Source organism: Lepisma saccharinum, chromosome 24 (genome assembly GCF_977018435.1).
Source record: "Lepisma saccharinum chromosome 24, izLepSacc3.1, whole genome shotgun sequence".
NCBI classification, from domain to species: Eukaryota; Metazoa; Arthropoda; class Insecta; order Zygentoma; family Lepismatidae; genus Lepisma; species Lepisma saccharinum.
This window is the reverse complement of record NC_139252.1, coordinates 26082559-26109957: the sequence shown is the minus strand read 5'-3', so window position 1 is coordinate 26109957 and position 27399 is coordinate 26082559. Positions and strand designations below refer to the sequence as shown.

At 39.1% G+C, this 27399-nt stretch overlaps 1 protein-coding gene across 1 annotated transcript in view; it reads right to left on the bottom strand.

Moving 5' to 3' along the window:
* Nucleotides 1-27399, bottom strand: part of LOC145977963 (unconventional myosin-Ia-like) — a 989559-nt gene that overhangs the window by 22072 nt on the left and 940088 nt on the right. The window contains exons 16-23 of the mRNA XM_083110307.1: nt 24363-24552; nt 20124-20340; nt 17187-17336; nt 13817-13903; nt 9761-9892; nt 5489-5595; nt 4356-4491; nt 693-845 (exon numbers count right to left, since the gene is read on the bottom strand). Of these exons, the coding sequence (XP_082966433.1) occupies nt 693-845; nt 4356-4491; nt 5489-5595; nt 9761-9892; nt 13817-13903; nt 17187-17336; nt 20124-20340; nt 24363-24552 (1172 nt within the window). The remainder of the gene's footprint in view (nt 1-692; nt 846-4355; nt 4492-5488; nt 5596-9760; nt 9893-13816; nt 13904-17186; nt 17337-20123; nt 20341-24362; nt 24553-27399) is intronic.

Below are 27399 nucleotides of genomic sequence, written 5' to 3'. Positions count from 1 at the left end.
CTTGCTGTTCCACTGACATGATCACGGCACTGGCCTCGCTAGTGTAACACCATTAAGCCTTGTTTCCATGATTATGAAAAACTAAATATGCTGACCAAGGCAGTAATTTATTTTATTAAAAACATAAACTAAACGTAACATTTCAACCTTCTAGCAAGGTCTTCTTCAGACTCTGTATCAAGTACAAAAGTAACAAGTTACAAAAACAGGGCATTATATATACACAAACATTACTCCCTCCAGACTATTTAGAAAGTTGTTTGGAACTTTCTAGCAGGTGACTTTCACTTGCCAACTTTATTTATAATAAATAACTCGCTAGTGGTGTAGTGGTAACATCACTGCCTTGTAATCAAGCTAGCCCTAGTTTGATTCTCAGTGGAGTCACACTGTAGGTTCGGATCACATTTTAAACTGCAGATCCAGTCCCGATTAGCTTAACTGAGCATAAAGTGGATTTAATCCACCATTTCATGACATCTTGCACTTGCTTATTTTTCCTGAAGAAAGGTTGATGTCAATCAGAAAACTAGGTGTAGCAACAAAACAAAGATACATGCTGTGTCTTTGTCCCTATTGTTTTTACAATGTTAAGATATATATTATTTTTGATAGTTGTAATTGCATTGGGTAATGAGTTATGTTAGAGAAAAGAAACAAATCTGAGCTGCATTGCTAGTGAAATGACTTACCGCCCTCACATGGAAGACTGCTACATCATCAAGATAGGGACTAAGGGACAGTCGATAAATTTCTGCTGCAGGAACCCTATATTTAATCTGCAGTGTGCGCTGGTCCAGGATCAACATGGAGCTTGTAGAAAGAACGAAAAGAATTGGCACAAACTGAAAGAAAAGTAAATAATTTGTAACAGAATTCACAATACATGAAGACATAACACTTATTTTCAATTACAGTACATTTCATGATCAACATCTTTCACTGTTTCTAGTATCTGATTGAGTCAACAAAAGAGTCAAGCTTCTTGTTGTATTCACCAAATTGATTTAATATGAGGTGCTAATAACAAGAAACAGAGCCAGAAATGAACCAAGAATAAAAGATGGACACGGAAGAGTTGAGGGTAGTGGAGAGCTTCAAATATCTAGGAAGCATAATTGACAGAAGTGGAAGAATAGATGAGGTAGACTTATCTAAGCGTTCGAAGATTAATATGGAACAGGGATGTATCTATGAAATGCAATAAGGTAATATATAACACATACTATGTGCCAATAATGTATGGAGCAGACACTTGGACAATAACAGAGAGAGACAATAGAAAGATGCAGGCAGTTAAGATTAAATTTTTAAGGAGTATATTGGGGAAGAATAAGGAATGAGGAGATCTGACAGACAGTGGGTGTGGTGAAGCTTCAGGATAGGATAGATCAGGCACAGATGAGATGGTTTGGACACATGAAGAGGATAGATGCAGGAAGGCTACCAGTAAGAGCTTACCATGCACAAGGAGTGGGAATAAGGCCAAGGGGGAGACCAAGATGTCGGTGGAAAGAGCAGATAGCGGAAAGAGTTGAGTGGTGGAAGACCAGGAAAAAATAGAGGGTCTCTAATTCTATGCCGACCCAGCCAGAGGCAAGAAACAGCAAAGGATGATGATGATGATTTGATTTATTTTACTTCACTTTTGTGCCACTTTTGACTAATTGTGAAGATGAGGATGAATGATGATGTTATGAAATTGATGAATGGACACTCACAAATACCATACCCAGGCCGGGATTCGAACCAGGGACCCATGGCTTCGTAGCACGATGTGCTAACCACTCTGCCATGGGGGCTGGCACTCCACAAAATTGAAATCAGGTATTTGAAAGTGGGCAGTGTGCTGGCTGCACCATGTAGTTGAATCCAATATGGTATACAGTCTTTGTGAAAGACAATTGCCAATAAGGGATGGCAACACTCTGTTTGAGCAAGCAGAAAAGAAGCTGCTGGACATTGGAATGTTATGTGTAAAAATTATCTTTTCATTTTCTTACTGTGCATGCCTCCCCGATGGTGCAGTGGTAGTGTCGTCGCCTTGTAATCAAGGGGTCCCGGGTTCGATTCCCGGTGGAGGCACATAGTGGTTCAGATCCCACTTTAAAACTGTAGGTCCAGTCCTGATTAGCCTTACTGTGCATAAAGTGGACTTAAAACAACAAATGAATCAATCAATCAATCAATCAAATCTTACTGTGCAAAAAGTGGACTTAAATCACCAAATCAATCAATCTGCATTCACTCAAAAATTTTCTGTACTATTTATCATTGTGTGTATTATATTCCATGTATTGTATGTAGTTATTGTATTGTATTATGTATTGAATTGAAATTCATCCCATGAAGTAGTATACTTTGTACATCAGTTAAATCCATAAGAAAAAATCTGTAGTGAAATGTTATCCAATGACAACCATGATGAAACCATGAATGTACTCATTCTAAAGGTGAATAAAACTCTGTATCTATCTATCTACTAGGGAATGTGTTTATGTAAATTCAAGATTCGCATGTGTTCAGTAAACTGTGCACCAGCTTAAAATAATCCATGCAACCACCAAAAGAATTGGATTACAAACTGCAACAGGGCAAAGCTCCCTGACACGTCATTATCTTTTCTTCTAATTTTCTACTGTTCCTCCAATCGTGGACAGTGATACTGCCCCCCCCCCCCCTCCACAGGCTCTCCTGTCAAACACAATAACTGGTCTTACATTCACCAAGTTTCATAACTTTTCCGTTAAAAAAAAAAAAATACATCGAAATTTATGCAAAATGCAGGCTCAAGCAGGACTCAAACTTGGGTCTCTGGCATACAATGCCATTTCTCCACCAACTGATTACATGAATTGTACAGCTAAAGAGCAGAAGGAAGGTACTGATACATCAAGTTGCTAATATAATTTTGGCGTAAACATCAGTTTTACCAACACTTGGGTTACTAGAATCACCATGCCTACTTAAGGCTTAATGATGAAATTCAGATTAATTTAAGAGTAAGGAAAATATAGCCCAAATGAAAGAATTGTATTTACCCCTGAGTTAATAAAATTTCTGCAAAGCTCTGAAATTGCAAAAATTGGCACATGTGATAAAATAAAAATGGCTACCATTTGTAAAAACAAAAAAACTTAGAAATTATAAAGAATGCCTATTTCGAAACTACTGACATATGAGGGTAAAAACACAGGAAATTAGGATTAGATAAATTAATTGTAGAACCTTTAATTCTTTTCCTGAACCACTTTATTTGATATATATATAGAAAGACTACCCCTTTTTCCAACCCTTGTGTACTGTACGTCCTCAGTGAAAGCCATTCTGGCTCCATCATTTGCACATGCTCAACACAACTCTTACTTTCTGTCAAATCTCTATTCCTTATTCCTTTACTGTTGCGCTTGTACATGGCAAACACTAAATTGAAATTTCAAGAGAGGTGGATCAAACATCAGCATTCAGTGCATGGAAGTCTAACATTCATCATAGGCGTGCATACAAGGAGCCAAGAGGGGGCATTTGCCATCTCTAATACTCTCACTTAGAAATTTAGTGTAGAGGAATCTTGTCACCGTTACTGAACAATATTATAAGCTTTAAAAAATTAAGTATTTTGAAGCTGACAGAAGCCACAAGCAACTACAGAGAGGAAGGAAGGTGCATTATTTCCTATGAAATCGAACTATCCAACTTTGTTCTCCAGCAAATTTCTTATTATTAATACTCCCACACACTTTATTCATTAGTTGTGTTATCTCTATATGTTTGCAGAACTAAATTGCCCATACATTGGAAATCAGTAGTGATGAGTGGGTGACAAAGGGGGGAGGGGGAGAGAAGTACAGTTTACTTTTTGTTGGTAGACAAGGCTTTAGCAATAAGAAGCTATAGTGTGGGAACAACTGCCCACACCTAATTGCAGTAAATATTGCAAATTAATAATTATGTGTAGTTGTTTTGAATCTGCTGTACTAAACCATGTTTATATGTAAAATAGTCTCTGAATCACAAAGAGGGGAAATAAAGGAGTGGGGGGAGGGGGCAAAGAGCATTGGTGCCACGGAAGTTTGAATTCTTCAAACACAGTGGTTTTCAGCAGGTCCGGACAAATTCTACAAATGCCCCTGTCCCATAATCATGAAATAAGGTATTTCTTTCTCTGATTGAACTTTCATCAAGGATTCTGTCTGCATCTAATCAGAGGGTCTGTGCACGCCTATGACATTCATAACAGCCAGTGAAACACACAAAGAAAAATAAATACTACACGTACAGCACTATTATTAACTTTTAAAATTATCGTGTTGCACAAAGTTGGATTTTAGAAATGAAAAATAAAAGACTCTTACCTTTCCACTCGACCGAGTGATTTTGTTGATGATATCAGCAAAAACAACATATTGGTCATTGGTTTCCACACAGATCTTCTTCCATTGCACGTTCTGTCGTAACCTCACATAATCACCAAGAAATGGATGGGAAACACTGGAAGAGGATCAATATGCTCAGCTGGAGATATTTCCATCTGTATTATTTATTTTAAAAAGCTAGTACAGCTAATAGCAAAGGTAATAATGGGTGAATTGTCCATCACCGTGTTCATTTACTTTGCTGCACCGCGAGGCCCACGAGTTGAAACAAAAAACCCAAATAAGCAAAGGACAATATCTACTTCAGAGTTATCATAATTTGTTTACTTAAAACAACGTATCATAACATGTGGAATAAAAATTATTGAAATGATCAATGGACAACTTGCCTACTATTTTCTTAGCTGTCAACTGTAAAAAATATATAATAAGGATCATTAAAAAAATTCCTTCTGAAATGTTAAAATTACAAAAGCACAGAATATTTAGTTTTTTCTAATACTCGCAGAAAACTAATATAAAAGCTTACACTTTACTGCATAAGGGTTATGCCAGCAGCTCATGACAAAGTTAACTTAGGTAAAATGAGATTGAAAATTTGAGTGTAAAATGTAGTAACTGGATCATAACTTCAAGTTTTCATATACTACCATAAATCCAAAAGATAAATGGTTCCATAACATTTCAAAATTCCAAAAATGATATTTCCTTTGGTGCGAGTGGTGGTACTACAACATAAAGTACATGACTAACTTTCCCTCTTAAACTTGGTGTGTAAAAATTAAGAAGTAGACTAACTATACAATTCAGTGAATAAAATAAAAAAATAGTTATACTGGATTGCATACAACACAAATCTCCAATGGTTATAAATAATTATATTATAAAAATATATCCACGATTTGAACTCGTACAATGACTTCAATATATTTCATTACCAGATGCAACCTCAATTTTGACTGTCCTTACTGAATTTTCTGTGTGAACTCATAAACTTCTAGTTCTCATTAAATGATTTGATTGCTAATCCTGTATGAGGAACACATGTACTTTCCTCTTGTGCATATTTTTTCAAATGTCTTTCTAAAACTTTACACCTGAATTTCCCATACCTTCGAGGATATGAAGCCTTTCTGTTCTTGAAGATTATGCTGGCAGTAACTTTTTCCCTCATTCTATTTCTTGCAGTCTGGTCGAACTTCAATCTATACTTGTGACACTATATTGTAAAGTAAAAGAGAGGGGAGAAAAAGATTATGAAAAATGTAAATACTACATGTGCTTAAGAAGTAAAATATTCACACTTAAAGATAACTGATATTAAATTCTAACGAAAGGCTGTTTATATATATGACGTGTGACAATTTAATACAATGTCATTGGGGTGTTGAATCAGGCAAACTTACCTACCCAAGCACATTTGGACATGTTCCAACTTGCTTCCACATGAGAGGGACCAAATAAGCCATTTGTTCCTCAGCAGCAGAGGAAGTGTTAGTGTTATACTATTGGCAGGAAAAAATTCTACAAAGATAGTATCTCAAATCTTGACAGATGACCAGAGAAATTTCGGTTTTGCATTTCATCTGATCAGTGCAGAGATGTTTGATAGATAGTGCTTCCAATATGACCTGGAAACAAGATGCCTGTGGAAAACACAAAATTCACTATGGCTGAAAAAATAATGCCTATCCCACTTCCAGCTCAACATGATGTTGTTGTGTTCCTTCAATCACAAGGAGACAGTTCATTATGAATTTATTGCTCAAGGAAAAACAGTGAATTGACAGTGCTATTTGGAAGTTCTGACAAGGTCATGGGAATCTGTTTAGAGCAACTTTGGCTTGACAAGTAGATTCTCCAGGATGATAATGCCTCTGCACATGAGGCATTAAGAGTACATGAGTTGCTGGCTAAGAAATCCATTACAAAAATGGATAGTCCACCTTGTTCACCTGACACTTTCCAAAATTAAAAATGCCGTGAAGGGACAAAAGAACAAAGATTTGCTGACATTCCTGACAATTGTGACAATGTTACTGCAAGGTATTCCAATAAATTATTACAAAATTGTTTCTGGCAGTAGTACTGTCATCTCACGAACTACATGGCTTCACAAGGAAACAATTTTGCAAGGCAACAACAGCAACTCTGCTAGTAATTTTAGAGGACAATTCTGGAAATTAAATTTTTACACTTCAAAATTCAAAATTAGTAAGGAAAAATATGGATATTTGAAAAAAAAAAGTTATACGTAGTTCATGTTAAAAGTTATAAATATAACAACTGGTTTTGTAATTCTTCATCTTTTGAAGACATCATGCAGATGTGGTCTAAATTTGAGAAATTACACATAGGTTCTAAAATACCCCCCCCCTCCCCCTTGTAACCCTGAGGTTGGGATCCTTGTAGGATGACAAGCTGCTCACACAAACACAAATGTATTATTTCTGGAATTTTTATTGCTTCAATTGCATTTACTGACTGACAATTGATTTTTCTATAATAATAGAAATTTCTATGAGCAAGGTTAATCAGTAGGAAAGATTACATGTGTGTGAAGGGGAAGAGATCATAAGTCAGTGAAAACAGGAGGATGCATCCCTCAACAATCCAGAAATATGTTTTACAAACACACACACACATATGTATGAATAAGTATAACATTATATCACACAAACAAATAGTGTTCTTGTTCTGTCAGTGTGCTACAATCATACAAATGATAAGCATCACAACTTGTTCTATGAAAATAATAGAAACATGAAATCAGGACCACTGAGACTACTGTGGTATATGGCTCAGTCGGTAACGCGTCTGACTACCATGCTCAAGGTCCCAGGTTCGATCCCCGGCCGGTTCAAATCCGGGAACTTTTCTAACGGTGGAAGCGGCCCCGGCGCCTACCCAGTGTCGAATAACATGGGTACCTGGGGGAAACCCTGGGGGGTAAAGGCGGTCAGGGGCGTGATGCTGATCACATCACCCCCACTCACGACCGGATCAAGAAAGTGTGGTGCGTTACCCCCACACCCCCTATACGCCTTCATGGCGTGGTGCTATGCACAGGGGAACACTTTACCTTTTTATTTATATATTACTTACGTGAAATTTAGAAATTTCGCACTTCCGCATTGCAAAATTTAATGGTTAAATCCTATTAATTTCGAAGATCCACTGTCTTCATCCACTGAGGGTACGGCATCAGGAGCGGAGATGGTACCGTGTCACTGCTTTGTTTGTTCCCGGGTGGCGGTAGTTTCAATTTCTCCCATTAGGTGGCACTGGCGTGTGTATCCTGGTTTGCGTCGTCTGCTTCCTGTTATCAGGTGGCACTGCTGGGTGGTGGTTGGGGGCTGGGCGAACCTGGACAATGGACAGGCACACCTGACTTGGCACTCTTGTCCTCAAAAAGATCCCAGTCCAGAAAAAAAAAAAGCATGCACATACTCAACCCCCCTCCAGCCACGTGGGGAACAGGAACTGCACCATGCCGAGCAGCACAGCCCAGCCCCCCAACCACCCAGCAGCACCACCTGACAACAGAAAGCAGACGACGCAAACCAGGATACACATGCCAGTGCCACTGAACGGGAAAAATTGCAACTACAACCACCTGGGAACAAACAAAGCAGTGACGTGGTACCATCTCTGCTCCAGATGCCATACCCTCAGTGGATCTTCAAAATTAATAGGATTTAACCATAAATTGTGCAAAATTTCTAAATTTCACGTAAGTAATTCTAAACCATGTTTACCGCATCCATCATGAATATTTATCTATATTTGTTTTTCATCATCAGCTAAGAAAATATGTTATTAGTACAGCATACCACTGCACAATACAAGGGAAAAAACATTGCACTTTGTGGAAATAATTCAATACTGATATACTACGAGGGTCACTATTTATATTTTGAGCCTTGGCAACACTGATTGAAGTTAGGTGCGATTTGACGTTTGCACGGAATCGTCTGGCATTATTGACCATAATGTACTTCAAATGTTTTGTCAATAGCTTCATTTGTGTTGTTTATGTTGCCTTGGAGATTGCGCGACAACAATAAAATGGAATTAACTCGTGAACATTTTCGTGCAATGATTTTTTACGAATTTCGACGTGGATTATCAAGACAAGAGTGCATCGATCAACTTACTTCCACATTTGGCGATGAAGCCCCATCCTTTGCCACTGTGAAACGCTGGTATAACGAATTTAATCGTGGCCGCCATTCGCTCACCGACGAGATTCGCGAAGGTCGTCCAAAATCAGTTGTTGTTCAAGAAAACATTGATGCTGTGCAAAACCTAATACTGCAAGATCGTCATGTGACATACTGTGAGATTGAGGCAACCATAGGCATTAGTTCCACCAGAATATATAAAATATTACATGATCATTTAGCTGTGAGAAGGGTATGTTCTCGTTGGATCCCACACAATGTGACAAAAACTCAAAAAGACGCTCGCGTCAATTGGTGCAAACAAATGCTCAATAAATACAATCGTGGTGCTTCAAAAGACGTATATAAGATTGTAACAGGTGACGAATCATGGATATACATGTATGCATATGAGCCGGGACGTAAACAGCAGTCGACTGAATGGGTGTTTCAAGATGAACCCAATCCAACAAAAGTTGTTCGCGCTCGAAGCACATCGAAACAAATGGTCACCTGTTTTTTCGGGAAAACTGGTCATGTGGCAACTGTGCCTTTAGAGGAACGTAGAATGGTCAACTCTGAATGGTACACAACAATTTGTTTGCCAGAGGTCTTCGGTTAAAAACGGAAAACAAACAAACGCCGTCGGATCGTTCTTCATCAAGACAATGCCAGCTGTCACTCATCTCGTCTAACAACCGACTTTATGAACAGTCAAAAAACCGAATTGATGAGTCATCCGCCGTACAGTCCTGATTTGGCACCCAATGACTTCTTCTTGTTCCCAAATGTCAAGAATAAATTGCGTGGACAACGATTTTCGTCGGCGGAAGACGCCGTTGATGCGTTCAAAAACCATATTATGGAGGTGTCTCAACAAGATTGGAAAAACTGCTTTGACAAATGGTTCGAACGAATGCAGAAGTGTATTGACCATAAAGGAGAATACTTCGAAAAACAATAAAGCAGTTTTCAATGCCAAATTCCTGTTTTTTCATTCTTAGGCTCAATATATAAATAGTGACCCTCGAATAAACTATGTCACAGGGCTGAGTGCACACTGTATTTTGGGAGCTCTTCTTTAAAAATTATTGTTGTACTACCTGTAGATATTAATTACTATGCAGTAAAATAATAATGAGTTGGTCAATATGACTAATATCTAGTGCTGAATCAGCAGGAATAACATCTTTTAGATTTATCAGTAAACAGCACACTCACCCTCCATTTGTGGTATATCCTCCTGAGTAACAAACTGGTCTCAGCAAGCCTACAGTGACACATAGGCCAGTCCCTGCTGATAGGGGAATCGGACGGCAGCTGATGGGACAAACACAACAGGAACTGGCATCTCTGCAAGTTAGCATTTAAAGAACAAGAAATATAAATTTCATACAACATAATTATTTTATGTACATATTTGTTATGATACCAATACCAATCTGTAGTTTAATACCAAATAACTGAAATGTTACCTAAATGTTTGTATAATTAAGCCTTGTTTCCATATTAAAAACACTAAGTTGCTGACCAAGCCAGTTTATTAAGATTTAAAAACACTTTCATGTAACATTTCAACCCTGTATCAGGGTATTCCTCTTATTCTTTTCCTCTTCTATTTAGTTTAGTTCTTAGTCTGAGGAAGACCCTGATACAGGGTTGAAGCGTTAAATGTAAAGTGTTTTTCAATCTTAATAAATTGCCTTGGTCAGAAACTTAGTGTTTCTTTACTAAATGTTTAGTTAAAATAATCTTGTTTTCTTCGGCAAGAAATTTGGAGTAAATTTCTAAAAAAAACGTTAGCAAGAATATATATTCTGTCAAAAAAGTACCAGGAATTGTTAAATGAAACACACAATTTTAATTTATTCATCATTATTTATTTTGTCGCCTTCAAAGTAGGCCCCATTTGATGCAACACACATATGCCAGCATTTTTTCCAGTCTTGGAAACACTTTTTATAGGCGCTTTCCGGTATGGCCTTCAGCTCCTTCCACGAATTTTGCTTTATGGCTTTAATCGAGTCAAAATGGATATCCCGAAGCGGCAATTTTAGTTTTGGAAACATAAAGAAGTCACACGGGGCCAGATCTGGTGAATACGGTGGTTGTTCGATGGTATTTATTGTGTTTTTGGCCTTACATTCGGTCACAACTGTCGCTCTATGCGATGGCGCATTATCGTCGTGTAAAATCCACGAATTGTTCTTCCACAAATCTGGCCGTTTCTGACATATTTTCTCACACAAACGCTTCAATACGGCAAAATAGTATTCTTTGTTGACCGTCTGTCCCTCTGGAACAAATTCATGATGCACCAAACCACGAATATCGAAGAAAACAATGAGCATCACCTTGACTTTTGAGCGACTTTGACATGGTTTTTTCGGTTTCGGCTCTTCTTTTGTCCTCCATTCTGATGACTGTTGACTTGTTTGCATGTCAGACTCGTAGACCCATGTCTCATCACCAGTTATGATGTGTTCCATGAATGTGGGATCAGAATTGGCACGATAACGAGGTGGTAACAATAACCCATGTCTAAAGAGACCTGCTCACGGTAGTGTTTTTGAAGAAAATTCAGCTCTTTTGGAACAAGCCGTGCGGCGACGCGTCTCATACCCAAAATGTCCACCAAAATCGAACGAACAGACTCGTGAGAGATGTTAAGGTCAGTAGCTATCTCTCTTAAGCTGGATAGGCGATTATCGACACAATTTCCTACACTTTTACGATGTTTTCATCGGTTGAAGAGGTCGAAGGTCGTCCAGAACGAGGCATGTCTTCGAAGATCTCCCGGCTCTCCTTGAACGCTTTGTACCACTCTTAAGCCAGTGTTTTTGATAAAACTGATTCACCATAAGTCTTTTCTAACATTTTTAGCGAGTCAACACATGAAATCCCGTTCGCAACACCAAAATTTAAGGCAAACTCTTTGTTCAATAATTTCGTTCATTGTAAAAATCGTGATGCACTACTGAAGTGGACTGATTCAACCTGCTGCTGTAAACAAACTGGTTGACAGATCACACTCATGTTTGGCATAGTAATTAAGTACAGAGCTACCAACTTACAGAAAAAAGGATTTTTATAAAATCGTTTGCACGGGCCTTTTAAATTACAAATTCCCGGTACTTTTTTGACAGAAGGTAAATGTCGATATTTGAACAATCATGCCTTGCCTGGTGCATTCCTTTGTATCTTGTTACTAAACTATTTAGATCTTATTTTTAAATTATGTTATGCAGTTTATTAGTGCAATAGGTGGTAACAATAACCCATGGTGCAAAAGCCCATTGTGGGTCCAGACCTACTTACAAACTGTCAGCCTCACTCCAACCTGATCCTACTCACTCACTCACCCGAGGAGGGAGATCATTCAACCTGTTACAGGGTGATGTGTGGTCAGCATGACAAAACCCCAGTCATTGTACGAGGGGAAGTCAAAAATTATCCACACTTTCACTATAACTTTCTTTGGTTTGTCACACTGACTTCAGAGCTCACGTGCTGACAGGTGGTACTGTTGTGGTTACGTGGCCAAGGTTTCATCTCCATTTTTCTTTCTTTTGTAACAGAGTAAACATGGCCGTTCTGCTGGCAGTGTGCACCAATGTAGAACAGAGAACAATGATCCGTTTCTCTGCTCCGAAGGTGTGTCAGGGGCTGAATTTCACCTTGGGCTTTCAGTACAATACGGGGACAGTGCTCTACTGCATAGAAGTGTGTATGAGTGGATCGAGAGGTTTAAAAATGACCGGACAAGCAGGAAGCACGAAGCGGGAGCAGGATGCCCATCAACCTCCACCACTGATGGGAAGATTCAACAAGCTCAAGAGATGATTCTGACAGATGGGCCACAGGGTGGCAGCCGATGAGGTGGCATGCTCTCTGCAAATTGGTCATCAGTGGCATGCCTGAGGGGGGGAGGGTTAGTTGGGATTATAACCCCTCCCCTTTGGCCAAGTATTCTTAAACAAAAAGAACGTCAAAGGCAGGATAAGATAGCAAAATGAGGACAACTACTAAAAAGTGTTCATAACCCCCTCCCCTTTCGAAAATTCAGGGCACGCCACTCTTAATCATGGTTCTGTGTGTGAAATCGTCCACAACAAGCTTCAGATCACTGATCTCTGTTTTCGCCTGGTGCACATTACCAGCAGCACAGCCACGTTTACTCAGTTACAAAAGAAAGAAAAATGGAGCGATTAATATGAAACCTTGCCCATGTAACCACAAGAGTACCACTTATCAGCATTCGAGAGCTGTGGACAGTGTGGCCAACCTAAAGAAAGTTATGGTGAAAAGTGTGGATAATTTTTGACTCTCGCTAGTAGGTTTTCATGACCGGTTATGCTCCCCAATTTCTTCACGATGGTGGGTGGCCACCAGTCGCATGAACAGACCGAAATCTCAGGAGTGAAGTTGTTACACTTTTCCCAGGAGACTCAAACTTGTGCATGGCCCGTAGCCAGTGATATAAGGTTCACAAGCATTTAGATATATTACGGATTAATCAGTACTCTATTGGTATCTATAGGTCCATACCTAATTTATTTAGGTATATCATAAGTTCAAGTAACATTATTACTAACATTATGATATAGATTGTTAAAACACACATGAAAATGTGAATTAAAAACGATCACACAATGAAAAGGAAAAACTATGCCAAGAAATATTGCAATTTGAAATTCTAATTATGATAATAACAGGTTCACAATAAATGCTGTCAATATTAATAAAAATTAGCATACAGCCTTATTATGACCTACAATAGTATGTTCTTATGTGAGTTTAAAGGAAGAATACTTGATCATGTAACTGATTGGTCATGATCTTACAAAAATAAAACAAATTGTATGTTAATTTTTTGTTTCTATGTGAGGTAGAAACAAAAAAATGAACATACGATTTGTTTTATTTCTGTAATATCATGACCAATCAAGTATTCTTCCTTTAAAAAAGTTACTGCACATCACCTGTTTCTTCACGTAAATCTACAATTTACATGTATCAATGGCAAAAAACTTTTCATGATTGTCTTTAGAAATATTGAAAACAAACTGATATGTTTTAATAATTCCAAATATGAATTTTGTATCATATGCACAACTCCAAATTACATTTAAAAAAAATATTTTTGTATTTGAAGAAGTATAAATATGATTCTGAGATTAATGCCAAGCCTTACTCATGTTAGTGTACAATTATAATTAGTATAAGCAAACAAATGAAATACTAAGATATGATTGGAAATCAAATAACAGTGCTTACCTTCCAACGAATATAATGCCTTTGTATAATATTTACAGCCCACTCAACCTGTTTTCTGTGCTTCAACTGGCGATATTCTTCCCTTGCCTAAAAAACACAAATTTGGATGGGATAACAACAAGAGCACAAGTCATAACTAATACTATAGTTTGTTTAAACAATGACAAGATGTATTCAGATTATTATTACACAAATGTATATGTAAATTTTGTAAAAACATATCACTTTTGGTAACTCACAGTTACCATTCACAAAAGGCTGTTACATTGAAGTATTGTGTATTTGTATAGAGAATTTAACAGTGATTGTGCTATGAATTTAAATATTCACCTCACTTCAATTCCAATTCACATTTATTGAAGGACAAGGTTCTGTTGGATGTTCTCACACCTAACCCACTTGGATACAAAATCACATATAAAAAAAGTATAAAAGAAAAATAGAGAAAAGGCTTCTTCAATCGTACAGTGGCTTATGTAATCAAAGGGTTCTGGGTTTGATCCCTGGTGGAGGCATATAGTGCTTTGTTGCGTTACTGGCCATACCCAGAAGACCTATCCTAAGCATTTCACAACTCCCGAGAGCACTATAAAAGGGGTTAACAACCTGCCTCAGGAGTGGAAGCCAACGAGAACACCAAGGATCGAGTCCTGTTCTAGGATTCTGTAGTACGTATTTATCTGTAACTATCAACAAACATGCCCAACCGAATGTGCCTGCATTGGGAATTCAATGCAATTCTCCAGCCAGCTGAGGTTGCTGGAAATACGACAGAAACCCTCTAAACAGGGTCTTTCTTCAGTGGAAGACATGTTTGGAGGCGCACTCTTGAAAATAATAATGATAAGAAATAATTAATAACATATTATTAATAAAACAACATGTCAAATTCACTTAACTTACAATAACACTCCTTCCATAAGTTCTATTTCCATTCTCACCCATCCTAAATCATGAGGAGCACCTTAACACAGGCAGGTCAAGAACATCACTAATAGAAATTCTCAACTTCTCAATCTATAATTGCAGAACCATGAAAGAATACTTCTCATTCTATAATTGCAGCACTACAGGAAAAGACATCTCCAAGATGATTGTGGAATACAGAACCCTACAACAGGACTACCGACAACAAACTGTAAAATTTTTCATTTTTCTCAGAGGGGTGGCACGTTACTGGCCATAGCCGGAAGACCTATCGTAAGCATTTCCCAACTCCCAAGAGCACTATAAAAGGGGTTAACAACCTGCCTTAGGAGCAGAAGCCAACGAGAACACGAAGGATCGAGATCGGGTTGTGAGAGTGCTGGACGTGGAGAATTGACTACAGGGCTGCCCAGAAGCTGTGGGGCCCAAGCTGGGACCTGTCCAGCATCCAGGCGATCCCGAGATAAGTACCTGCCCCTTTATGGTGCTAATCCTTCTACCCCTAACTTCTCCCTTCTATTATTCTATTGGGAGTGCTTAATAAATAAAACTCAGTCAATTAACTATTCAATTTGTGTTACGTTAATTATTTACTCTATCTCTGACTTGTTGCCCGTTGGTCAACGGGTCCAACCCTCAAATACCGAGGGTGAAATCTGGTACGGCTAAGGTTTTAACGCCCTCAATTGTGTCTCCAGGGACCCACCCTGGGACGGAACCTTTAGCTCGTAACGGTTGTCCAATTTAAACTGTAGGTCCAATTCCAATTAGCTCTTAATAGCATAAAGGGGAATTAAAAGAAACTTTGATGAACAAAATGAGAAAAAGAAGAAGAAAAAAGAGACAGGAAAAAGATTCACACAACAAAAGAATATACAATGTTACCTCGATTAAACTTTTTCAGGGGATCAAGCTGAAGAAACTTAAAATACGGGAAAATATACAGTCGGGGAAAATTTTATAACATTTTCCTATGTTGGGACCATCAAGATTGAATGTATAATGTAGAAATATGTAAAATCCATGAACATAAAATCAAAGTTTCACTGCATATATAGAACACACACATACATACATACATACACAATGTGAATAAACAAGATTATATTAATTTTTTCCATGTGGAGTTGCTGGTCTCATATCAGGCACATCACCCAGGTGGCAGATGGAGGAATGCTCTTCAGACCAGGGGAATAAAATACCTGGGGCAGACCAAAACCAGTACTGCCGACTTGGAAGAAGTACAGGGTGAGCATAAAGTCTTTCCCTGTTACAAACTTTTATTGCTAAAGAACTATGCTACATACAGATATGCGGTTTGTTGGAAATGGTAGATTAACTCATATATATATTTTTTTATCAGTACACTTCAGTGCACTTCAACATGTGCTCCCTTTGTTGCCCTTAGAACATCTAGGCAACTCAATTTTTCTCCATGTCTTTGCTAACATTTCTTCCGTCACCGTCTCTATAGCATCCCGTAATCGTGTCTGAAGAGTTTTGCATATCAGGAACTGGTGAACTAAACACTGTGTCCTCAACGTAACCCCATAAAAAAAGTTAAGGGGGGTTATGTCTGGCGAAGGTGGTAGCCATGATAAGAGATCGTCTCTACGAATCAGAAAAAACAAAGAAATGGAAGAAAACTTTATGTATTGGACTAGTTATTGCCATAGGTTTTATTTGCCTATCTACCGTGGAAGTTGAGATATAAATATTCATAATCAGGGAAAGACTTTATGCTCACCCTGTAGTTGGGTCTACCAAGGCTAAAGGAAGAAAAACCTTGAGGTCCTCCACACTGGGGTTTGAGTGATGGGCTAATGGCCCAACCTTGCAAAACTGTAATCATTATGAGAACCAAAAGAGAAGAAGCCAGACAGATCAAAGGGTGATGACATGGTGAGAGAAGATGCAAGAGTGAAGTATGTGTAGAAACCTGGAATGTATTATTGCTAGACTAGGCTGAGGCCCTCAACCTCCTACTCAATGTGATCAACTTGATAAACACAAAATTGAAATTACAGCTGTACCATACAGTCACACAGTCCTCTATAGTTGTGACAAAAAGATCCACCAATTAGAAACAAGTGTTACTTTGAAAAATTAATGTAATAATAAATAATAAGGTTTGAATAGATGCTTTCCGAAATCACTAATTTTTGCTGATACATCATGTGTATTTGCTTTCCCCTGTTACAAAATACATGAGTTCAAAACTTTCAAAACAAGACACAAACATCACAAATACAATGAAATGGAAACATGCACGGTTTTTTGAAGACACTTCCATCTAATAACCAGGATTAGTAAAAAAGGAGGGATAACATTCCTTTTTTTCAAGTAGATATATATGTGCTTGTCAACACATAGCATTACAAGTAAATCAAGGCTAGAAATTGTTATTTCAGTCAACATATTTAAACAACATATTTTAACTTACTCTCCAACTTCTCCATGCAGAGGCAATGATAATTTGGCTTCTCCGCATTAAAAAAAACATCTGTCTCTGCCTCCAACCTCGCCACGTCTTCTGAATTAGCATTCCCAAGTCTTCCAGCCTTTCTTTCCTAAACTCTTCAAGTTCAAAGACCTGAAAGTGAACAAATAATTCATAATAGCAATCATATTTATTGTTGAGCCCTCTTTAGGTGCAAGGAAAACAAAGACTGAAATTTTCTTCACTTTAGAAGTGTTTAAAGTATACACATTTTGTCTGGTAAATCTCATGACTAGAGATGTCCTATAAAACTATAAATATAATTATGTCATAAAAATAGAAAAATATGTCATAACAACTGAAAAATATGTCAGAAAAATGCAGAAATATTCCCACTAAAGCCAAAAATATGCACAATAGTACTTTCGAATTCCTCATTATGTGGGAAGTCAGTATCTTCCAGGGAAGATTGACTAGGGCAGGAGTAGGGTATTAAATGAAGTCAGAATCCCTTTAACCAAAGAATGTAGTTAAAAAATACTGAAAATATCGTGAGGTTCACACCTTTGTGGAAACCATGTGGGAACCATCTCATGTCACTACTTGTGCAGAGACTTGTTTTCGTTCGCCTGCTCGGACAGAGTGTACACACTGATACGTGGGATTGGTCAAACGACAACCGATCTTTAAACTCCCATACTCAATTGCTGATAGAGTAGGGGCTGTAATGTACCGAATGACATATTTACTTTTGACTGATTGTTGGGAGAAGCAAAAAAAAAATAAAGAAATGAGAACAACTGAAACTTGTTTACGGTTATTCTCGTGCATGCACAACAATGATGGAGAACATATTTCCTCAATAATGTTCACATGGTGGGATAAAAAAAAAGGGGGTATTATTGTTCTACACTAGTTAAAAAGAAAAGATGGCATCTGCTTTTAATTTCTTTGTTCATAATTTCCTGATCCTGTCATCAATAATATAAACTATCCGTTATGCTAGAGGTAAGAATAATAAATTATTTAATAACTGATTATATGCAAGTCAATTACGAAATTATACAGAAATATGTCTTGTAATGAGAAAATTGAAGAAATATGTTGTAAAAATGCTAAATTGGCAATATATGTCAAAATATGCCTTATCAAGTTCATCAATTTTGGCTGATTTTCATCAGATACGTGAAGATCCCACCTCAGTATTCGATCTGATACCAAATAAAAAATATGTTATAACAAAGTTTCTGGGCCTACTCATGACCATTCAAATCTCATACAAGTTTATGTCAGGAGAGTATAGTTAAAATTCTTACCACAAATTTCACAATCGCTGTTAATTAAAATAATTACACACCAAAAATATACAAATTTTAACATTATTGTTAAAGCACAGATATCTAACATTTACTAATATTAACAACCAAAAGTGGACTGATTCAACATAAAGTGTTACTTAGTTATGAACAGTGGTGGATCCAGAAGTTACAGTTGGGAGGGGTGAAACTTAGTTGAGTACGTCACATAACTGAGAATCAATTATGCACTGTTTTATATGAATAATAGCTACAGAGTACTGTAAACATGAACCAAGGTTTGATGTTCTAGAGATAGCATATTGTTGTGCAAAAATAGGGTTCTGGGTTGGAATAGTTGGTAATTATTGCACGTCGTTGTCATAATTCCTCTCTTTGCCTTGGTAAACTGAACTATAAGACGTAAGTGAATAAACAAATAGACAAAAGCCTACTCTCTCAAGAAGATCCAGGTTTGATCTCCTTTTGAGGCATATTGCACAGTGCTTCAAATCCAAATTTGAACTCTAGATCAGCCTATCATGAGCATAAAGTGGGCTTAAATGAAACTTTAAAAATATATTATCGAGCTTATTAAACTTGGAGATAAAAGACAGAACATTTGAGTCTTCAAAAATATTAGGGATAATAATATATAAAAAAAAAGAACAGTTGGGAGGAGCAACCAAAGTTTTGAGAATGAATACAAAATAATGATGTAGTACCAACAAGAGTAAAGATTATCATTTGCAAGGTATACGCATTGGAAACATGTACATTACATGAATGAATTAGATTAGGATCTGGAGAAATAAGATTCTTTAAGAAGGGATAAGATATAACAACATAAAGAATGTGACACAAAGTTTTAGATGTTGTGTTAGAAAATATATTTCACTCACATTTACAATAAAAATATTTATTATTTGGAAACCTTTATTTACATGTAATAATACATACCAACATCCAATAAAACATTCATTACCGAGAGTGAAATTGAAATACAGTGACATCTAGTGAGAGGAGTTAAAAGCATGAATGTTTTAAGTCCACTTTTATGCATAGATAGGCTAACCAGAACTGGACATACAGTTTCAAGTGGGTTCCAAACAACTATAAGTCCCCATTGGGTATTGAACCTAAGACCCTTTGATTACTGGCAACGTTATCACTACGCTATAGGGGGAGGCCCCAAAATTTGAGAAAATAAAAGATTTGAAATGAAAGCATTAAAGAACTATGGAAAACTGGTAAATGAAAAAAAAAACTTCCTCTTAAAATGGCACAATTACAATTTCTGTCTTTAAACAACTTTCATGACGAAAGTTAAAAATGGTAATTATGAATTTTATATTGTGCATCCTGCTCTCCCTAGAATGCTACCTCCCCTGCAAAAAATTCTACATATGCTAGTGAGGATAGTATAATACCCCCTGTTCCCCCTTAGGAGTTTAAATCCCTTCTTAGTGGGTGCTTACGTTACAAGAGAAAGATACCTCTAAACTTTCAGCTTTCCAGGACCAAGGATTTGATGAGTAAGTCAGTGAGGATTTACTCTTTTTTATAAAATATATGTAAATGTTCTTACATGCTTTGTTGTTTAACTTTAAAATTAGAATTAAAAAAAAAAAATCATACTACTCACTGTTCTAGGACTGCGAACAAAAAGCTTGGTCCTTCCAAAGGCAAACTCTCCCATACTGATGGGTAGGTCCCTGAGCAGATAAGACACACCCTCAACGGGTGGACCACGCCATCCCGGCCACGTGTGGAGAGATAGCATCTTGTAGCGTTGCAAAAAAAGTTCATATTGCTGTCTGTAGCAGAACCCTGCACGCCTTACCCGCACTGTTTCTATCAACCTGAAAAATTGATTAAATTTTGTTACTGTGTTGAAAGACATGCACAGACATATACAGCGTGTTTCAAAAAGAATATACGTATTTCGCATGCATATATTTATTAAACTTTAAGACATACGAAGATGAAACTTGACACACATACTTACGAACCTCTCAAGTTCAGATTACAGATGTTCAATATGTCCTCCAGCAGTGACACGAACAATATCACATCGATACTCAAATTCCTCCCATACTTGGGCAAGCATGTCCTTCGTCACTGATGTTACGGCAGTACGGATCCGGTTCTTCAACTCTTCCAGGTTCTGTGGGAGTGGCGGTACATAAACATTGTCTTTAATGAAACCCCACAGGAAGAAGTCACAGGGTGTCAAATCCGGTGACCGCAGAGCCCAGCTGATACATGCTAAGTTGCCAGCTCCTTGACGACCAATCCAACGGTTCGGTAGAGTTTCATTCAGATAATCACGCACTTGGCGACTCCAGTGAGGGGGTGCCCCGTCTTGTTGAAAAATGAAGTTGTCTTCGTGCAGCCTCGGAAACAACCAGTTTTGTAACATAGAGAGATACTGCTGACCGTTAACCGTGTTTCCATCAAAGAAGAATGGGCCGTAAACAGATGATCGGGATATCGCGCAAAACACATTCACTTTGGGCGAATCTCGTACATGTTCAATGAATGCATGTGGGTTCTGTAGGCCCCAGATGCGAACATTATGTTTGTTTACCTGACCACTGACATAAAACGCAGCTTCATCACTAAACACGATGCGTTGTGCGAAAGTGTTGTCATTGTCAATAGCATCAAGAATCTTGTTACAAAATGCCACACGTTTGAGTTTGTCATCAGGACGCAGAGCTTGTAACAGCTGTACCTTGTACGGCTTCATAACCAGCCGACGTCTCAAAACATGCCAAATTGTTGTTGTAGGAAGTTGTAACTTCCGACTGGCACGACGAGTTGATTTTGAAAGGCTACGTTGGAAAGCAGTTTGAATTCATGCAACATTTTCTTCAGGAACACGAGGGCGGCCAGGACTCTTTGCTTTACATACACATCCTGTATCTACAAACTGTCGATACCATCTGTGAATGTTCCACCCATTCGGAGGATCAATTTGGTACCTCAACCTGAAACGTCTTTGCACTGTAATCACGGAATTGCACTACACAAACTCGAGAACACAAAATGATTTCTGCTGCGGAGTAGCCATTTCAAACAACTGACGGTTACCAAGCAAAACAGAACACAACTGACATCTAGCGGCTATTATATAAACTAGACTATGTATTCGTTTCTCTAATAACCGAGCTGGGGTGCAGCGATCGATAGTTTGGACAAAATAATACTTTGTAATACGTATATTCTTTTTGAAACATGCTGTAGATGGGCAATGAAACGTATACCTCTGGTGTAAATTTTGATCTAGAAACTTTTGACTTTAAAGAAAGGATGTGTAGAAGTTGCAGGTACAATATCACCACACAATTTATTCTCACATTGTCATCAATGACATTTTGTTGTTGAGTTGGTGTTTTAAGTTCACTTTATGCACAGTAGGCTAATCGGGACTGGACCTACAGTTTAAAGTGGAATCCGAACCACTATGTGCCTCCACCGGGTATCAAACCCGGGACCCCTTGATTACAAGGTGACGACGCTACCACTATGTCATCGGGGAGGCCCCCAATTACATTTTTCCCAATGAATAACTGCTTTTACTGTTCTCTGTGGTTGATTGATTGATTGATTTTGTTTATTCGAATTCGCTTTTCTGCCACTTTTGGCCAATCGTGAAGAATGAATGAGAATTGATGACGAGACACTCACAATGAACACCCATGCCCAGGCCAAAATTCAAACCCAGGACCTCTGGCACCGTAGGATGGTGTGCTAACCACTCTGCCATGGAGGTAGGTTGTTTTCTGTGGTGCATCAAGCAGTAAAGTGTATAGTGCTACAATTAGAGTGTCCCGTAGCCATAAACCAGACCACACAGCCACGGTGCGGGACAATTTGCCAAGCAATACTTGTGCATCCCGCTGTACATGTCCGTCCAGCAGCGACAATGTCACAAGATGCTTTTTTCTGTTCTCAGACGACTTATTTACAAAGACTACATGTTCTGTAGTAAGAAGTGTATAATCTAAGTTCATATGCTGGATGAAGCATGGATTTGCCTCATTATTTATTTAATCTGTTCATTATTCATCCTGATCTTTGCAATTAACCTAGAGAGGTAGAACAGAAATGCAAATACTCAAAATAGAAGAATAAGAACAGGTGTTCCCTTGTATCAGTTCTATGAACTGGAGAACAAAAGTAATGTTCCATTAAGTCCACCACCCCCAAAGTTTGGAGACCAGCATCCACTGCAAATTTAGCAATAGAGCATGAAACAAAATATTTTTCACCACCATGCTAATTCAACGTGTTATTGATGCTTTGCATCCTTCTTACCTAAACCATAAATGTCAATTGGAAGATCTAAACACAGAGGCTGTTCAGCGTATATGTGACCAAATGCGATTCCTTCCCCATGCACTCAGAATTAACTCACCCAACCTGGTTGGGCATGTTTGTCAGTGTAGTGTGTGAGCTGTAAAAGAATGGATGTGTTTTCTCACTGGGCCGAAAATCCTGCCCAAACTGAGCCACTTTTGGGAGGAGTACGTTGTATAACTTTTCCAAACATTTGCATTTTCTGGCTGGGCCGAAAATGCTGCCAAAACTGAGTCGCTTTTGGGAAGGTTATGTTGTAGCCCTTTATGATGCTTTGATTGATTGATTTAGTTTATTTTACTTCACGTTTTGTGCCTCTTGGCTAATTTGCGAAGATGGGGATGAGTGATGAAATGATGAAATTGATGAATGGACATTCACAAACAACCAAGCCCAACCGGGATTCGAACCCGGGACCCTTGGTGTTGCAGCGCGATGTGCTAACCACTCAGCCACAGGGTCGGGCCCTTTATAATGCAAAGTTCAGTGTGTCAATGATCAGGAAGTAGTGTAAGAGCAAGGATTGTGACGTTCGTTTGACTTTATTCAAGAATGTGATCGGCAAGTATAAGGATTGCATGGCCCCAGCGTTTGGTTCTCCAACAAAGGGGACGAGACCACGGCCGCGCACACAAGCCACCACCAGTATGCAGGCGAAACTTCGCAGAATGGCCATGCAAGAGAATCCACCGACCCAAAGACAGATGGCGAATTATCTAACAATGTCTTGGGAAACTGTTAACCGCACCTTGCACCTGCATACTGGTGGTGGCTTGTGTGCACAGCCGTGTTCTCATCCCCTTTGTTGGAGAACCGAACGCTGGGGCCAAGCAATCCTTATACTTACCAATCACATTCTTGAATAAAGTCAAACGAACGTCACAATCCTTTCTCTTACACTACTTCCTGATCATTGACACATGAACTTTGCATCATAAAGGGCTACAACATAACCTTCCCAAAAGCAACTCAGTTTTGGCAGTATTTTCGGCCCAGCCAGAAAATGCAAATGTTTGGAAAAGTTATACAACGTACTCCTCCCACAAGTGGCTCAGTTTGGGCAGGATTTTCAGCTCAGTAAGAAAACACAACCACTCTTTTACAGCTCACACACTACACTGACAACCATGCTCGACCAAGGTTGGGTGAGTTAATTCTGAGTGCAGGGGGAAGGAATCGCATTTGGTCAAATATACGCTGAACAGCCTCTGTATATTTAGTAACTGTATACTGTGACCATGCATAATTTGTATTCATGTCCAGATATTATTAGAATAATTAAATCAAGAAGACTTAGGTGGGCTGGTCATGTGCCATGAATGGGAGAGGAAAGAGGAGTTTACAGGATTCTTGTTGGGAAACCTGATGGTAAGAGACCTGTAGGAAGTCCAAGATGAAGATGGAGGGACAACGTTGAGATGGACCTAAAGGAAATCTGTAGGGATGGAAAAGATTATATATATATCTTCCTTAGGATAGGGTTTAAGAAGGATAGAGAGTGAGTTAGTTAGTTACTTACCCCAAGTACCTGACTTGATGCTGTACCAAGGCCATTTCAAAAATTCTTGGTTGCTTGAGCTCATTGGGTTTAATACAGCGAATGTAGTGGGGATGCTTGGAGTTCAAATTTTTCATTAGTGCGCTTATGGAGATTTTGAACTGTGTTCCAGCAGTTGCTGGCCTTTTAAGAGTTGTACGTTTGGGATTTCCTGTAAAGTTAAAATTAAAATTTACTCATACAGAATGCACAATTTTTAATTAACTGATCCATATTACTGAACCTTAACAAAAACATTAGTTGCAACTGGCTATATTACTGAAGTCTATACAATAAACTTTTCCATATGTCTTTTGTAAAAAAATGATACTTTCTTTTTGCCAATCCATTTTGGTGATTGTCACCATTGACAGAAGGCTGCTGATTGGTGACAGTGAATCACCAAGGTTGGCAGGTGAATAAAGTCATTTTTCACAAAAGACACACAAAATTAATATACGAGGGTGAATCAAATATGAACGAGCCTTGTGCAGAAAAACAAAATTTATTGAAGGAAACAGAGACATTGCCACATCCTATTTTTCTACATAGTCTCCGCCCTTAGTGATATATTTTTCCCAAAGTTGTGGTAGGTTCTTGATGCCGTTCTCGTAGAATGAAGCTGGGCGGGTAGCCAACCAGTTCCGCACAAAGGTTTCCACCTGATTGTTGGTAGTAAATCGCTCGCCCCCAAATGCTTCTTTGAGGGGTCCGAACAGGTGAAAATCACATGGTGAAAGGTCTGGGCTGTACGGTGGATGCGGAAGTGGTTCCCAATGCATTTCCACCAGTTTCTGCCACGTAACACCTGCTGTATGGGGTCTGGCGTTGTCGTGGAGGAACAAGACCTGGCAGATGGGACAGCCTCATCGTTTGCGTCGATACTGCACCTTAACTTGATCCAGGAGGCTGCAGTAGTAGGGTGCGTTTATGGTCCGACGTTCGTGTAAGAAATCCACCAATAGGATCCCCCTCCACTCCCAAAACACCGTGGCCAACACCTTCCCCGCAGACAACCGAACTTTGGCCTTCATGGGGTTTCCTTCGTCTTTCCTCCTCCACTCCATGTTGGCATGCTTGGATGCTGGGGAGTAATGATGCACCCATGTCTCGTCACAGGTAACGATGTGATGGAAAAACGCTTCCCCTTCCACGTCAAAACGAGTGTGAAGCTGGCGAGCAATGCGAACTCGGTCATCTTTTTGAGCAACATTCAGCAGCTTAGGAACCCACCGAGCTGTGATTTTGCGGAAGCCCAAGTGCTTTGTGATGATTGATTGGACACTTCCATAGCTCACACCAAGTTCTGCCACAATTTGCTTCACAGTGACTCGGCGATCCTGTTCGACAAGCTCACAAACATGAGCCATGTTGTCATTCGTCACACTGGTGCGAGGACGACGGGGGTGCACTTCATTCGCAACACGTTCACGCCCTTGCTGGAATTCCTTACACCACTTCACTTCACTCTTGCCAACGAGAGAGTACCATTCCCAAACTGGGCCTGCAGTCTCCGGTAAATTTCGGCCGGTTTGACGTTTTCCTGGGTGAGGAACTTGATGATTATGCGTTGCATAACAGACACTGGCACATTGCTCACTCATCGTGAGAGCTACTAAACGAAACATGCGACATGCCGGCTGTTCTGGTTCCTGACTCACGACAGCCCCACCTACCGGCCGCACATGCCCAATCACACCCTGCTACCCATTCCGACGCTTAGCCAATCAAGGCTCGTTCATATATGATTCACCCTCGTATATTTGTGTAAGAAGAGATTTCAGTTTACAGAATGAAATATCTCATTCTTCCTGTCCCTCAGAGGTCAACGCCTCAACACTTCAGCCACCTCCCGACAGAACTATAACCTCCGCTTACACCAAGCCTTGACCAACCGTGGATATCCTTCCACCCTGGTCACCAAACAAATATCCCGAGCTGCTTCATACACTCCCACCAAGAAACCTGCCACCAATCCCCCTGCACTTATCATCCAATATCATCCCCACCTCAACAAAATCAGACACACTCTACGTTCCCTCCTTCCCATCCTGCACAGTGATCCTGACACCAGAAATATCTTCCCCGACAAGCCCAGAGTTGTCTTCAAACGCCCTCCCAATCTCCAAAACATCCTGGTCCACCACAATCCACCTACTCACAATCAACTGCCCACAATCAATTGCCCACAAATGCAACCGACCAAGGTGCAAAACCTGCCCCATATTTGTCACTTCCCGCACCCTCCAGATCCACACTGCCACCGGCAAATTCACTCTCTACCCCAAAGGAACCTGCAACAGCTCTAACCTAATTTATATCCTCACGTGCAACATCTGTGGGAGCTTCTACCTGGGGGAAACATCCACAGCCCTGAACCTCCGCATCAACAACCACCGCTCCTCTACCCAAAACCTGGACTTTGCTGTTGCCATTCACACCAATCACTACAATATTCCCTTTAATGACTGCTTCCAGGTAGCGATCATCCACTCCTTGCCCCAATCCACCAACACCTCAATACGTAGAAGATGGGAGAGGGCCTACATATCGACCATGAATGCAACCACACCTCCAGGCCTGAACAAGGCCACCCAGTAACGCCCCTCACCACCACCTTTTCCCAACCACCCCCCCCCCCCCACAGTTTTCGACAAGCAAGGCGAAAGAACAATTTTTTTTATGTGGAACTGTCAACACTTCTTTTTTTTTTTCTTCGGGACCTGGCAACATTGCAGGTCATGCTTACTCTTCCCTCTAGTCACTTAATTATACAACGTCTCTCTACTCCTGAAGATGTGATATACCATCACGAAAATTTGAATTTTTTCTTTGTCCGGTGAGTGTTTCCTCTCTCCTCTTTCACTTTTTATATAAAAAAAGACATGTACATATGTGAATGTAAATAAAGAATATATGATATTTTGCCTCCATTATTTTCTAATGCCATTATTTACATGAAAGCTACTTTTTTTAAATCCTATCAAGCCATATTAACAAATATTTGCAAGGTTAAATT